The following is a 17,539-nucleotide window of genomic DNA, read 5'->3' on the forward strand; positions in this document are numbered from 1 at the left end:
TAACTATTTGTTTCTTTATTCAGTATACCATTTTACTGATCAATTATCGAATCAACTTTATATGGATAAATATTCTAGTTTAAGTAGCTTGAGTGCTATACTCAAATCAATACTTCACTAGTATGCTACAAAAATGTTTTTCCTCCATTTTTTTTTATTTTTTCCAATCTACACATTTTCTGTATAAAATTTCATTTTATCTTAAATTCTAATATATTTAAAAAAGAGTCAAAAATTTGGCCTCACGCATTTTGATGAGCATGACACAAATTGGTACCTCAAAAAATAGATATATTCAATCAATGACACGTAAACAGGGGTTCTCTTGCAACCTTTTTTTTTTTAACATCCAGGGCCACCGTTAAGTATTGCTTCAGAGGATGAAATGAATGACAAGTAGCGTGTGAAAATGCCATGCCTGACTGGGATTTGAACCCAGGACTTCCAGATAAAAAGCTGAGACGCTACACTCGCGCCATGGAAGCCAGCTGATGCTTACAACCAAAAACACTGCTTTATTTACAGAGATGAAATACGGAAAAAAACTATTTCAGTCATCTGTAATAATGAAATTCAAGAATGTGATTGACAAATTGGGTGATTCACAACACATATGTAAAAAACTTTACATCCATTTTCTTTTATGACCCTCAACTTTTTATTTTATTTGTAACATAATTCAAAAGTAACTTTTGGCACAAGTGAGTGGTAGCATCTCGGCCTTTCATTCGGAGGTCCCGGGTTCAAATCCCAGTCAGGCATGGCATTTTCACACACTACAAATCATCTATCTCATCCTCTGAAGCAATACCTAAAATTGATCCTGGAGGTGAAAAAAAAACTTTTTGACATGTAAAAAATAAAAATATTTCTAATTAAAGTAGTAACTTTTCCAAATATTTAAAAGAATTTATGTATACTACTTTGAATTTTTTTCTATAATTATTTTGATCTATTAGTGATTAAGAAAAAATGTCCTAGACATATGCATAGAACTTATAGCCTTAACTTATTAGTTGACCTAAATAACAAAATTATTCAACAAATTAAATTTACTTTGTAAAAATCAGCTGTTACATTTAACAATAATGTAAAATTTAGTTTTCGATAAATAGCATATAAGTTTTGAATGTGGCAATGCACAAAACGTGAAATCGTGCATTTAAAATAAATATTTAATACTTTAAATCTTCATCTACTAAATGAATGTACAGTAGCCACCACATAACGCTGAGCTAGGATGATCAGCCCACACATCACTGGTATAATGTTGTTTTCTGAAACATTGGTAAACCATGATTTTTCATCTCTTAGCAGGATAAACATGTTATGTTGGGTAATAATCGTCACCACTCCAAGCTTGCCATTACTTGGCAACAACTGTACATGATGATAAAATTTTCAGTTATAAATGATTAATAACGAGGGTTATTTTTTTTTCAAGGTCTGATCGGTCACAAAATTAAAACCACAGTGAAAGAAATTTTTATTTGTAACAAGTACTTACATATTTACGCTATTTCTCTACATAGTCGCCACTCCGATTTAGACATTTGTCATAGCGTGGTACCAACTTTCTATACCCTTGTCATAGAACGGAGCTGCCTATGTTTTCAGCCATGTTTCTATGCTGGTCTGCAGCTCAATGTCTGTGCCAAAATGTTGTCCTCCTAGCCAGCGTTTCATGTGAGCAAAGAGGTGAAAATCAGATGGAGACAAGTCCGGGTTGTATGGTGGGTGATCAAACACTTCCCAACAAAAACACTGCAGGAGCTTCTTTGTTACAGCTGCAGTGTGCGGCCGAGCATTGACATGGAGTCATGGAGAAAGACAATGCCTGATGACAACATTCCTCTCCGCTTATTCTGAATTGCCCTTCGTAGACACTGAAGTCATGCAGTATGAGGCTGCAGTGATGGTCGTGCCACTTTCCATGAATTCCATCGAGAGAACTCCATTCCGATCCCAAACACAGTAGCCATACACTTTCTGTTGGAGAAGGTTCGCTTGAACTTCTTTGATTTACTGGGAAATGAAAATGCATCCACTGTTTGGATTGTTCTTTTGTTTCTTCAGTTTCGAAATGGACCCATGTCTCGTCCCCTGTGACAATTTTGTTCAAAAAATCTTCTCCTTCATTGTGATAGCGCCGGAGAAATGTTAGGGAGGCGTCCATTCTCATTGTTTTGTGATGGTCAGGCAGCATCTTGGGAACCTATCTCGCACACAGTTTGCAGTCTCTGAACTGAAATCTCTCACTCACAATGGTATAGAGAGCTGATCTTGAAATTTCAGTTAACTTATCGCTCAATAGAGAAATTGTGAACCAACAATGTTCTCGAATTGCCTCATCCACTCGCTCAACGAGATCATCGGTTGACACTCGCTTCCTTCCCTGACCGCCTGCATCATGAACATCTGTACGTGCTGCTTTAAAGTTCCTGCACCATTGTCGCACTTTGCTGTCACTCATTGAAGTTTCACCGTACACATTACTTATTCGTCAATGAATTTCAGCTGCATTACACACCCCTCAGCCTGAAGAAATTGAATTACTGCATACACTTCACACTTGGCGGGAGATGCTATTGTTGTAGACATGTTTACATGCTAGCTGCGTGTTCAGAACTAAACAAAGTGATGCGGCATGATTGAAGGCCATACTAGAGATGCTGTGCAACACATATGCGCAAAGGTTCATCCGAATTTTGCACGGGTTTTTATTTCGCGACCAATTGGACTTTGAAAAAAATAACCCTCGTAATTTAATTTACCCAGCTTTTTATTCAATACGTAATGTCATTCCTATTCTATCTTTATGAATCGTCCTGAGCATTCTTGGAAGAAACAATATTTGTATAGTTCCATGATGCATATAATAATATATATATCTACATACTTTATGTATAAATATTGAACTAAATTTTCCAACAATTAGAATTTCTTTTTGTATTCTTTGTCTTAGCATTGGGATTAAAGTGATCAATCTGTCAAACAGGGCAAATTTTAATAAATTTTTTTCAAGACTAAATTTTATACTTCTAAATTCAATCGAGAGTTTTCTTTATTCACACTTGGTGATCCAGGGCATGTTGAAATTTTGGTCTATTTATAATTTCCCTGTCTGCACAACTTTATTTAAAGAAAATATTTTTAACACTTCTTTAACCACTTTTTTATGTAAAAAAAACTTTTAATTAAATTGCTTTTAAATTGACATTGAAATAAATTATTTCTTTTAGTATAAATCATGGGTAAGTAATGAATAAAAACAAAATGCATATACATTTTTATATAAAAATGTGGAAAGAAGCATTTGGAAAAATATATTTAAAAGGAGACAGATTCATAGGCCACATATTAAGGCATCCTGGAATAGTCGCTTTAATTTTGGAAGGACAGATAGAAGGAAAAAATTGTGCAAGTAGGCAATGTTTGGAATATGTAAAACAAATTATTAGGGATGTAGGATGTATACCGAAATGAAACGACTAGCACTCGATAGGGAATCTTGGAGAATTGCATCAAACCAGGCAATTGACTGAAGATAAAAAAAAATGCATTTTTACTTTACACAAAAACTAAACTGAAATTAATTGTTCTTTTTAAGTCAATTAAGCTTTTTAACATTATTTTTTTACAATTATTTTACCTTTTTATTATAACTTTTCTATTACAGAAATATATTAATGGAGTTCAATTTAAATTGTTTTATATAGTTTCAACATTTTCAGAATGATCATTTTTTTCTTATATATTTAATAATATTCTGATATATAAATTTTCCTAATCTTTTTGCTTCTATAATTTTTTATATTTTTATTCTTTTCACGCATATGTATTAAATTTTATACAGATTTGAAACAGGTTTTCTGATCCTACAATAAAGTCGGTTTTCTATTTTCTGAAACCATTGGGCTCCATTGTATAATAAAATGTTTTTAATCATCTTAAGTAAACTATTCATTCACTGAAAATAATGCTTTTATAATGAAATTTGTTTTTTTTCTATTTTTAATCTATTTTTGTGATCAACCATCATGGAAGAACATAGCAAATTATTAAGAAGTAATTAAAAATGGGACCTACAACTATATTTTAAATATTATTATTCTTTAACCTTTAACATGGATAATTCATTTTAATTTTTATTTAATCCTTTAGACCAATAACATGGTCACATACATAAGTAAACTTTTTTATACCTCTACCAAACTTATACCTAAAAAAAAAGAAAAAAAAAAATTGTGATTGGTTTTGCACTGATTCAGCATATCACATCATTTCTTCAATTCACTGTACATAATATATGAAATAAATCACAATGCAACACTTGCTAAGTTGAAAGAGATTAGGGCAATTAATTTGTAACACAGTATATACAGTTTTTCACTATTTTAATGAAGTAAAAAGACAAAAATATTACATTTTTATTAAAAAAAAGCATATCACATAGTGTTTTATATAAAATAAAAAATATCTTACATTATAAACAACTAAACAAAAACAATTATAGGTAAATATATTTAATCTAAATACATTAATAAATAAAAAATAGAATTAACACATTTAATAACACAATTCTAGGAAGTAATTAAAATAATAACATCACATTCACACTGATCTTTTGATAATGAGAATTTTTTAATTTATTTTATCTTAGGAACTAAAAACACATTCTTTTCACTTGCTTTAAGCTAACTATGATGAAAAGATTATTCAAAACAAATGATCAACTATGTCAAATAATTAAATTTAATAATTACCTAATTTTCATAATAATGAAGGACAAAAATAAAATAAAAATTATTATTTATTTACAAGCAGAATATCTTTGCTTCACAAGAGTATTGAACATTTACTAAAATTAGACATCTAAGTTTAAACTTCTTAAAAATATTTAAAGAGATGATCCTTAATTTGCTTTACCACTACTTTGCTTTAATTTGCTTTGCTACTACAATAAATTTTCAGATATACATCTTGATAGATAAGAGAAATGTTCCAATTTTAATAAATAAAAGTTTTTCATCCTTCCACAGAAGCTGAAGAAAAGTCTTCTCTTTAAATGTATCTCAAAATTTAAGTGAAATATCCATTACGGTTTTGAATCTTTCTTTCAATATTTGCGGAATAAATACAGGAATACAAAAATAAGTAAAAAAAACAATGACCTTAACATAATTAACTCATTCACTTTTTTTTATGATTACGACTCGCTGTGGGGTCATATATCTTTAAGAAATCCCAAAGTACATATCAGCATTTTCGAATTTAACTTAGAATCATTTTAAAACATTAAAACACATTTTATTTAAAAAGAAAAGGCATTTTAAAATGATCTATATGAAAGGGAATATGATCTTTCTATTTCAGAATAAATTAGTCAGAAATAATAGGACTTATGACTTAATAATAAATAATAATACTAATAAATATTTAATAGGACTTAAAAAAATAAATAAATAAAATGAAATGCTAAAGATTATTTTTCTTATTTTTTAAGTTCATAATTTTAATTCTATTCAATAAAAAGAGAAATTTTTTTAATTAAAAATGTTTAAATAACTTCCCCTTCTTATGAAGGTAAATACCACTATACAAACTCTCATGTTTCAAATTCTTCCAACTTGCAATCAATTTCACATCTATCACAGTATTTCTATCCTAGCATTACTGTTTCCCAAAGATTACATAAATTTGAACAAATATGAGAATAAAAACATATAAACACAACTGAAAAAAATGAAGATTCTAATTTGTCTTTTTTAATTTGGATTCAATATAATAGTATTAATTCATTGTTATTTAATTTCAGTACAATATAACATTAAATAACATGAGTCTGTCTAACATGCAATGTTTTCTGTTTTCAAACAAAGAAACAAAACTAGATATAAAATAACAATTTCAATGAAATAAAATGACAATGTCAATAAAAGTAAATTTCAATTAATACACGCGCACACACATACAACAGATTATAATATATAGAATTAATTACAGCTTTAAAATTTTACAGCTAGATTTTAAAATACAAAACAGCAGTAACTTGGCAATTATGTGATGATTTAAAAGGCGAAAATAACACCATTTTTTACATTCTGAAATATTAAAATTTTGCATTACTTTACTGTAGCCAATGAAACAGTAAGCATGAAATTAGTATCAACGTGTTTTATCACTGGAATAAATTCACAGCCTTGTTAGCGGATGACAGCTTTTTATGGGCAATGTGTTTCCATTGTAGAGCTATTGATATCCTCCTACATACCAGTGAATTAGGAAATAACTACACAAAAGTATTCTACAACTTAAATCAGTCAGTCTTAATAAATTTATAATTACATGAAGTTTGGAAGACTATTAATTTACTTTTTATTAGCATATCTCAGAAAACCTTAAGTACATGTATTTTAATAAGGAAGATGAAAAGGCTAAAACCAATTAATTCTAAGCCAACTTCCTAACTACTATAACAAATGGGTGTCTAGAAATATCAAAGATAAAGCTACACTAAAACAAAAATATATGACTGAATTTATAAAAAAAATAACAAAGGATTGGTATGATTTTCAGGAATAGCAGGTTTTGAGTTAACATTTAATGAAAGTTAAAAATATGTTTCCCTCATAAATGTTTAAGGACCAAGAAAACATATTTTACAGATTTAGTTATGTTTATTTTCGTGAATTTATTAATACTTGTTTGGCTGAAAATTTTAATACACTTATTTCCAATAGTAAGTAGAAATCATCAACATGCTATATTTAATAAAGCAAGTTGAACTATTTTAACCCTACAATCTCATGAAGGTGTAAATTCTATAAAAATTAACAAAATGTCTAAATTCTTTCAATTTCCTAAACAAAATGTTTAATTTCCTTAACAAAACAACCAACTGAAAGCCAAATTTTAAAATCATCAATTAGAAAATGCAAGAGTAATTATTTTAGTAATTATTTTCTTCCTATAGTAGTGAAACTAACTTGCACTATACACGAGATGAAATTTTGCCAAATTACACTTTTATAATTTCATTCCACCTAAATAGCCTTTAATACAACAAATATTAAAATATTTTCTTTTCTAAATTAAGCAAAGATTTTTTTTTTAATCTCTTGAAGTTTGAGAAATAGAGATCTCCTTTTAAGTCTCTTTTTACTTGTGGTTTTAATGCATACACATAAAAATTTCAGCCTTTATAGCCGCCAATAAGGAAGTACACAAAATGATCTCCTAGAAGTGTATAGATACTTCGGAGATTTTAAATTCAGACTGGTTAGAAAAGATGGCTTTCAACTTTCACATAATAAAATGGAAGCAACATTAATTCAAATCACTTAAAAAAGCAAGCAGTTCATCTAATACATATGAATGTGCACCTAGGCTTACACAATATGTAGAACACAAAATATCACGTTCTTGATTATAATAATAAATATTAAATTTTTGAAAAATACTCTTGAAAGTAAAGATTTTTAAGTATTTCATCTCTTAACCTCAACAGATATCATATAAAGCACAAGCCAATGCTTATAAAGGAATTATTATACATTAAAATATAATAATTTATTTAATCAATGTGCACAACTGATGATTCACAATCATCAAAAGATTAAAATAAAAATATAACATACGGAACAAAAATAAAACTATTTTTTTATTAAAAATATAATTACTAAATTCAAACAATTAATTTTCACTTTTATCTGGGAATGTACTACATGAAGAAATATCACCATCTCTTTGGGTAACTTCAGTTATATCAGTAGTTGAGGATGGTACGTCAGGGTATGGTATACTAGAACGATTATCTGAAATCATAAGTAAAATACATTAATTGTTTCAGCCTCATAATCAATAATATCATTAATATTTTAACAAGCTATACTGTGATCTCAGGAGGATACCATTACTAATAAACAGGATATTCATTGCACTGACATAGTCATATCAATTGTTAATGAGAATAAAAAAGTATTTTAAAATTTTGGTTATAAATCATACAATATATTTATATATATATATATATATATAAAATAAAATTAATGGAGATACTTACTTAATACTACATTATATGCCTTTTTACCAGTAAATCTACAAGCCAGTAAATAAAATAATACAGGCAACACAGATATACAACCAGATGTAATAAGGAATGCAATTTCTGGCCTTTGTCTATCTAAACAACATCCTATTGTAACACTCCATAAAAGTCTTGTCGTATTCACCTGGAAAAAATAAAAAACAGATGTAAAAAAAAAATTTTTAAATACTGAATAGAAAAAGTATACTCTTACAAGCTGATAATTCATCTTGAGAAGTAGTTTTTGAATAAAAAAAATGTGATATTTGCAAGATATAGCAGCCACTTCTGATTTTCATGAAAAATGAAATGTTGCCTTATTTTAAGTCAAAATACAATATAAGTAAAATAGTTGTGGCAAAATCATACACCTTAAAAAGTTGCATAATTGACAATACATTTAGGTTATATAAAGGTGATTTTGATTAAACATGAATATTTATTTATTTACTTCTTTATAAAACAGAACATGTGAAATTATTCACAGCAAATGCATTACACCAAGACCAACTTTTAACCTCGAGAAAATATGAATAAATTGTTTTTTGTTTCATCCTTCCAAGGATGAACTAATAGCTTTTTATTTATGATTTTTTTCCGTAAACCCTTACAATCACAAAAATAGGTGTGCATACCGTAACAAAAATGGCCGTCACAGGTAAACTGCTTAAATAAAAAATTAAAAAAAATAATTTTAAGGTCATGAGACATGTAGGAAACAAGAGGGTATGTTTCAATTTTTTTTTTTAAATTGGTCAAGCAACCACCCTTTGGTCACTTCAAATGGATTGACCCATCCTACAACTGGCATCCTATTACTACTTCTAAACAATAAAAGGTTATCTAATTTATTATTTTTATATGTTACAAAGTATAAAACATAGAAAATCTTTTTAAACTGGCATAATATCTCATAACATTAAGTTTGTAATTAACTTTTTGTAAGGAGGTGTATTTAACGTGGTCTTAGACCCTCTCTGTTGGTGTATCATGTACCAACAGTTACCCATGATGGTTATCCCTTCTCCATTGAGAAGGAGCAACTGGGAGTACACCTTATTAAATCACTCTCCCAGGACACTATCAATATAGAAGAACAACTAAATTCTGTTCGATAAAATTTTAATTCTCATTACTTTTTATTACTCCTTGTATTTTTCCAAAGTAAGATAAACCTGCAACTAAATATTTAAAGTTAATTTTTGGATAAAAAAAGTGTACTTAATATTCAGATCAATAAATATAGTTAACAAATTAGAAACAATAGTCAATGTTTAAAATACTTCACTTTCAAGTGCACAATACATTCATTTAACATAACTTACCAAGAAATACAGAATAAAAGAATATTTCTATTTATGCACAACCAATATTAAAATTAAAAAAAACAAACAAAATTAAGAAAAAGAATAACACACCATATCTACAATATCCATACAAAATGGCGATTCATCTTTTAGATTATTGTACACTGCATTAAATTCTAAGTATGTTTGTTTACATTCAAAACAAACACGAGGATCAGTCACTTTTTTATTATCTTCAGTATCATTCATATGATTTTGTATACATGTAATTGTTTCATTGTGTAACTTCATAACTTTTATTACTTCTGGTTTTAATTTTTCTGGATTTCCTTCAGCATCATGAATATAACAATCTGTCAAAAAAAACTTTATTAATACCAAAGTACATTTTAAAACATATTTCAAATTCACTTGAAATTTAAAATAAGCCACATTAACAAAATACTAACTAATATAATACTTCACTGAACAAATATAATAATAATAAATAATTATTGAAGTAGTATATCATGAAACAGCTATCTGTGACTTCCTCGCTTGGCCACATTTCAATATAAATAGTTGGATCAGAGATGTATGCATCTAGTATCATCTTACATAAATTATTAAAATCAGTATTAATAAATAAATAATTTATTAATATTAGGATCACCTTAACCTAAGCATGTATACAAGCAACATTCATTTACTTTTAAACTATGCAAGATATATTATTCTTCTAGTCAGAAAACTGCAAATGCTTAAGATTTAGAAATTGCATACAAATGAAGATTATTAACTTGGAATTATAACAAATCATTTAAACTTTTAAGTTACATAAATTCTCCTTTATCTTTGCAAACAGAATAATATGACATTAGCAATTTTAATCATTTACTTGTTTCCCGCTGCCTTTGACAAGGCACCGGGAACTGTAAACTTTGTAACTGTATGTTACAAAGAGTAAAATAAAGTAAACGATTAGTAGCATTTCATGGGAAAGTTGAATTGATCAGATGGTAGAGAGATAAGAGTAGAGATGAAATACTCATAAATAAAATAATTTAATAATATAAACATGAAAAATAAATGTTAAAAACATAATTAAACTTACCATCACAACCAGCTCTTTTCCATAAACCAGAAATAAAGTTAAAGCCACCTTCTACTATTTGCAATCTATCAAGATTTAAGAGTTTTTTCTTACACAATTCTCCAGCTTCATCCATTAACTGAAACAAATACATATTACATAGATAATAAATATATTAATATAATTAAAATATTTCTCACCTCATAGAGGTGTTAAACTATGAAATAAAAAACTGACCAATGATAAACAAGATCTATTCATGAAGTATCTGACCACAGGCTACAAAAATAAAATTATTTCACGGATTCAGTATTATCTCATAATTCCTTAAAATTATTAAACTTATAACTCAACAAACTTAGTTAGCCCAAAACGTTTTCCATTATTCCAAATATTCTTGGAACATCTAGTTAAAAACAGCAGTTAGCTGTATCATATTGTTTTTCATAAGACTACTCAGCTCTCATATCATAATTATTTAAGCATCATTTTTAGCTTTTGCCCAAAATCAAAGATAGCCACATCTAAAGAATAATTTCTTGGCGAGTGTAAGAAATTGCACATTTCATTAAAAATTTTGGAACTAGGTATGAGAAATGATGGGAATTTGCTTAAGTGAAAATACATTGAGAACCGATTTAGCAGTAACTCTTAACCATGCCCTAATAATCTGTAAAAATTACAAGTGATGAATTTTCACTAATATTGACATTATTGCAAATTTCGTAGCCAGTAAATGATCTTATGTAATTAAATGCCTCATTATTTCAATGATATCAATATTTCAGCTTTCTAATTGTCTTCACATCATTGATCATCTTCTACTGAAGTTCTGCCCACTTTTGTGCATCCCATACCTCTGCAATAGCACTGACCAACAAAACTGGTAAAAAACAAAACAGTTTGTTTTCTCCAGTCTTATAAATACATATGTTACCCACTTTGAAATTTTTATCAAAAATCTCTCACAGTGCTGTCACTCATAATACAATGTCCATAAAAGTTCTTTACAACTTTAAATATTAATAATGATTTAAATATAGATTGCAGACGTTAAGGATGGGTTTTATTTAAAAGTTTTACAGTTTTACTTCTCATTTAGAAATAGATTTGGTGTTGTCTCATAGCGATAACAGAAGTAATGCTTATTTCATTTGTAATTGTAAATGCTCAAGAGGAAGTATAATGTGTTGAGTGGTTTACAGAAACAATCAAATATTGTGATTCAGTGAAAGTTTAGAACAACAAATCACCACCGTCATGGACAACTGTTTATACATGTTTATGAAAAGAAATGTTGAACACAAAAAAGGCAACAGGTACCATTTTTCACACAAGTCAACTCGAAAAGAAACTCATGAATTAAACATATTTCATTAAACTGCTCATAATATGTTAAAGAAGCATTTAAAATGAGTTCTTAAAAACTTAAACTACTACAGACAAACACAAGATGAGAAGACAGGACTGATCATAAGAAATTTCCTTACCATGCTTGATCATTTGGAAGATGACGACAATTATTTTAATAAACTGCTTTTTCTAATGAGGCTACTTTTCACTTACCAAGAAATATGAGTACAAAAAATGTCAGAATCTGAGGCTCAGAAAAACTACACTTCAATGCTGAGCAATTTTAACAGTCCAAAAGTTAAAATGTGACCAAGCGAGAGGAAGACTGGTAAATTTTTCTTTCATAAAAAATTTATATGACCAGCAACATGTACCTTAATATGTTGTAAGATTTTGTCTACCCTCAGCTGTAAAATTTGCAATTTAATATCACCTTCCAGCATGATTGTGCCTCACCACATTGGCGTACATCCATTCATAAATTTCTGAACACAAATTTCCAAATCTGTAATTAGTGACAATGGACCAACAGCCTAATCACAGAGATCACTGGACTTACGGCCTTGTGATTTCTTTATTTAGGGTTTCATCAAGGATTGTCTTGGTAACTCAAGTTGCTAACATGGAAAATTTGAAGGCAAGAATCATCACTGCATTTAGTAGCATTGATACTTATACGCTGCAACAGTGCTAGAGTTGGATTACCACTTAGAAATAGTACGTGGTACTATGAATCATACATTTAAAGCATATCAAGGAGTAAGTTAAAAATATGAATCTATCTTACTATGGAAGAACAAGGATTGTACAAAGTGTAATAATTTTTTTTTTCAATCAATCAAAGTTGTTAAGATCTTTTACAGACATTCTACATTATTACTACTGTGACAATCATTAACTGATCTCAGCAATGCTACATCTTACTTGTAAAAATTAATCATCTCATACACGAGCCTCATAACTGGCAGGAGAAATAATGATAGATTTCATGTTATATTAACTATTACTGTACCAGAACTAAATAGAATAGCAAATTGTAAAGTAATAATATACCAAATCAATGGTGGCTACTTGCATGTACCATGTTCCTATGACAACCAGTTAATTTTTAACAGACCACTGAATAGTTTTACAATAATTCTTGTATTCTATGCTCTAAAAAATGCAGAAATAAAATTTTACTCACATCCATTACTCTTAAAAACTAAGCACCCTTTCAATATCTCTCAATCCCCTCATCAATTTTGTTTATTCTTCTTCTTGCACTATCTCTTTTGTCTTGTCATATTAGACAATCTTTAACTTTACACTTTCAATTGAAAGTGTAATATCTTCTACGGTCTTCAATCTTTTACTCTTTAATTCAGCAACATACTCCTTCCATTTTTTCTGGATCTTTCACATTTTCTGTTACCTTCTAACTTGATTCAGCTACTTTCACAAACTCTTCTAATGCAATTTTTTTTATTTAACACACTCAATCCTCCCAACCCTCATGTAACTATACCAATTTTTTCAAAATGTAAAGTTAAATGACTTTAAATATAGTCTCAAATGTAAGCAAACAACACAGATCTTAAACATATATGTGCATATGTTGCTAAATTTATATATTAAATTTTAGTATTTTTCAGTTCAGACGACTTCAGAATGTCAATAAAAAATAAATAAATTTTTGTCAATGAATAAATAAAAGAAGATCCTTTTTTTCAATGTTGCAATATTTCCCATCTGTTATATTAAACTGGCCGGGCAAATAAAATGAGAAACAGTTGTTCAGGTTCCTTGACATTCAAATATATACCAATATACATTAATCATATCCAAATTGTTTAACATCTTTAAGACATAAGCAAAAAAATTATATTCTCCTATTATTTTTATAAACTATCAACGATCATAAACTATCAAATAATTTATAAACCATACATTAGATAAACAACTTCCAATCTAAACAGCATTAAATAAATTAACCATTAAATGACTAATTATTTATTGTAAACAAATATAAAAATTACCATAAATTTACCTTTAGAATATCTTTATGAACTTCAACAGCAAGTGTATAAGGATTAACACAATCTTCACATAATGTTATAGGTCTTGCACTCTGTATGGCACAATAAGTAAAATTTGAGGAAACATGTGCAAATGAATCCAACAAAAAATGGCATCCATCATCAGTTAATTCAGTACCATTATAATTACCCCTAGAAATAAAAATAAATCTGAAATTATTTTGCATTACAAATAATTTTTCAGGGAAGTACAGAGTTTAAATAGCTTTTTATTTTATTTTTTTATATATAATACATTATTGTTACAATGTACAATAGAGAAAAAAATGTAATAAAGAATAAACAGGTAATGCAGTATGCAGTACAAGACAAATGAAATAAGGCAGATTTAGAACATCTGTTCAAAACTCAAGCTATTTCAGATAGAGACATAAAAGTTTCACAATATTTTATCAACTTTTTCATTAACCTTTTTCACATACAGGCAAAATTGAGCTTCCCTTGAAAGGCAACTCAAAAAATTTAATTAGTAACACCTATTATCTGACACTTTATTTAAAAGATATTGTTAAAATAAAAAATATGCAAAACCAATATAGCAATAACACAGAGTTCATTCAAATTAGATTTTCAAAATAATCAAATTTTTAGTAGGGCATTCAGTTGGAGTATGAGATGATTTATGCAACATTTCAATTATTTAGATATATGAAAATTGAATTTAAAGGATTTCTGTCTTTTATAGAAGCCGAAATGCAATACCTAAAATAGAATTGATCCTATTTACAATGGTTTAAACCTTATGTTAAGATAAAAGTGTCATGTGGTTCACCTAATACATATTATATAACAAAACCTGTTATAATTAAATTTTAAAAAATAACTTTTTTTTTAAATTAATAAATGACATATATAATTATTTTAAATATTTTTTTCTTCAAATATGTCAATTCTAAAGTGATAATTAATAAAAATATCATTTTTAATTTTGATATAATTTAAAAAAAAAATTATTTATTCAAAAGCTAAACCTTTCTTATTATTGCTGCTTGAACTTAAACTAATTTTATTGTTGTAGAGATTCATTTTCACTTTTTTCAAAGCAAAATTTTCACATTTTCCATTTTTCAATTCAAAGAAAAAACCCAGATACAAATGTATAACAATGATGATAAATTTGACACAAGTCTATCGAAAACCTTATTCATACACTTTAACAGCAACAATTTTATGACATAGACCATACGGTCACTACTATAAACACCTCAAAAATCACAAATTCAAAGTAACTAATGATAAGAACTAGTAGAGAGCAAATTGGTCTGAAAATTCAAAACATATAATTTGTCACTAACTAAATTTCCAGTTCCAACATAATTGGGCACAATCTTAAATTTAGTTTCTAAAGGCACAGTGTTTTAAAGAAGTATTTCCTTGAAAATTGATTGGTAAAGGTAAATCCTTAAAATAGTAAAATTTCTGGTAAGATCATCAAACTTAGTTCCCTTTACATCATTTTTGCATGGGGATTCATAAAAAATATTATTTGCCAAAAAAAGGCCCACAAAAATTTGCATAACTTTCCAATCTAAACATTAAGATATAAATAGTTGGGGTGATAAATCACCCCAACCATTTGTTCATATGACAATTTTCACACAAATTCATAGTATAAAATTTCAAAATTGCATGATAAATCATTATCAAGAGATTTAATTAGTCCAAGCATAGACTATGCCATCGTCCTTGACAGATTGACTTCAAGATAAAATGATGTAAATTTTTTAATATGCAACCTATTTATTTACCTAATAAATACAACAAAATTTATTAGACACAAAAGTGAAAAGTTTACTGTTACCATTTTAATTTAAAGTCTGATGAGTTGCACACGAACCAGTAACCTTTAGCTTCTTAAAAGATACTGAATTATATAAAAAATTACTATATTGAGCAAAATTTTGAGATACAGGACCAATCTGATTAATATCTCCCTGCTCCCTTGACCAAAATGAAATGACATCATTGTTTCATGTACAGAAATCATAACACCAAATTTCATCCAAATCTGTTCATCCAGCCTGGAGACATCAAGCAGAAGAAAAGACAAATATAGATCCTTCTGCAATTTTTCAGTACTAAAATTACTTTTATTGGTTTGAGTGATGACCATGAAACAGAAGATATGCAAAAATCATGAAATATAACATCTAAGCCAATTAGTAAAATTCACTTTCCCATACAGCTCTACAGTACATTTATGTAGGTGGGACAGTAAAAAATTCAATTTTTCTAGAAAAAAAAAATTAATTCAAGAACAGTATTGTTAAGGAATCTCTGAACAATACAATGTTTTCACACCCGTTTAGTATTTATATTCTACGCTTAAAAATAATAAAAAATTTCATTACTACTTTAATAAAGAAAGACCTACTCTTTAAGTAAAGCTGAGTAACCTGGATGAAAAAAGTTAGTAAGTTAAATAATATTTTTTGCAGTTGGAGAAATCTGGCTGACATTTCAGAATCTTCGACTTTCAATTCACAGCAAAACGTAAAAAACTGCTTCATTTTACAGTTTTCTTAAACAATTATTTCTACTGATTTTATTTAAATTATTAATGTGACTTTTGGGCATGTTTCCTCATTACGCAAGCTAGTACTTTTTTCAGTCTTCTTCGTCTATTTACTAGACGTCTTACGTTAATAGATAAGACGTCAATCCACCCAGATAGGTAGAAAAGTGTATTAATAAAAATCGTCGATAAACAAAAATCATACATACTCAATCAGTACTTAGAATAATTAAAAACACAAAGAATATGTAAATTACGAACTATGTTAATATATATATAGATTATATAACATACTAACACAATAATCCAATCGTTTGAGTCATTTAATCCTGAACCATTAACATAATAAAATGGAAATAAAATAAAGCACGAAAAAATTAACTTAAATAAAATCATCATACTTTTTGTTTATGAACACAAAACGCAATAACCATTTTGATTAACCCACTGCAATGAATAACACACAAGACGACAGCTGATTCAAGATAAAGGCTACCAACATATTCAAAATAAAGTAGTAGTTACCGATATTTTAGTGATTGCTGGCAGAATGACATCTTCAGTCACGATCTATACGAAATATATACATGTTAAAAAATAAAAAGAAGTTAGATGAATCAAGATCCTGTGTCCAGAAAAAATTTGTTACAAAAATTATAATAGAATTATTATACATTTTTAACGACTTACGAGGAAATCGTGCTTCCTGAAGATATTTTTGTTTACATTTTATTTTCGACGTAAAATTATGTAATTTCTTCATCAGTAGAAGTTTATATATTTTGGATATATTAAATTTCGTCATATTGAACAACGGATTATAAAACGCTGTAAAATAAGTTAATTATTTCTTATTTACCTGAACAAAACACTTATGGCATAGAGGACATCAAGTAAAGGACAATTGCAGCTCATGGAAAGGAAAGAAACAGCTTATCGCTTATTGTACGGCTCGTACAATAACTTTTTAAAAGGAACAAACAGGCTCTGCTTGTTCCTTTGAGATGAAGAAAAACTAGTGTAAAGCTTCATTATAAAATGTTCAGTGATTTTCTGTAATATCGCTTTCAGATATATATACGAAACTTTGTTAGATAACTCTTAAATTATTTCTTATACGTACAT

The 17,539-nt window shown here is 28.2% G+C and overlaps 1 protein-coding gene across 1 annotated transcript; it reads right to left on the reverse strand.

Annotated features, from left to right (window-relative positions):
* Window positions 1-4,380: 4,380 nt before the first annotated feature.
* Window positions 4,381-16,895, reverse strand: LOC142330975 (osteopetrosis-associated transmembrane protein 1). The gene is made up of 6 exons (XM_075376462.1): window positions 16,713-16,895; window positions 13,851-14,031; window positions 10,490-10,607; window positions 9,508-9,749; window positions 8,066-8,234; window positions 4,381-7,817 (listed from the first exon to the last, which is right to left on the reverse strand). The coding sequence occupies exons 1-6, from the start codon at window positions 16,811-16,813 to the stop codon at window positions 7,696-7,698; spliced, it is 933 nt and encodes a 310-aa protein (XP_075232577.1). The 5' UTR covers window positions 16,814-16,895; the 3' UTR covers window positions 4,381-7,695.
* Window positions 16,896-17,539: the final 644 nt, after the last annotated feature.

This window comes from Lycorma delicatula, chromosome 10, assembly GCF_047948215.1.
Source record: "Lycorma delicatula isolate Av1 chromosome 10, ASM4794821v1, whole genome shotgun sequence".
NCBI classification, from domain to species: domain Eukaryota; kingdom Metazoa; phylum Arthropoda; class Insecta; order Hemiptera; family Fulgoridae; genus Lycorma; species Lycorma delicatula.

Bases quoted from the DNA above. Each gene is read 5' to 3' on its own strand.
- LOC142330975 (XM_075376462.1), bottom strand. From the start codon at position 16,813: ATGATGATTTTATTTAAGTTAATTTTTTCGTGCTTTATTTTATTTCCA. The intron at 14,032-16,712 runs GTTAGTATGTTA...TTTTATTTCTAG, and splicing joins TCAAACGATTGGATTATTGT to GGGTAATTATAATGGTACTG. The intron at 9,750-10,489 runs GTAAGTTTAATT...TTTTTTTGACAG, and splicing joins GAAAAGAGCTGGTTGTGATG to ATTGTTATATTCATGATGCT.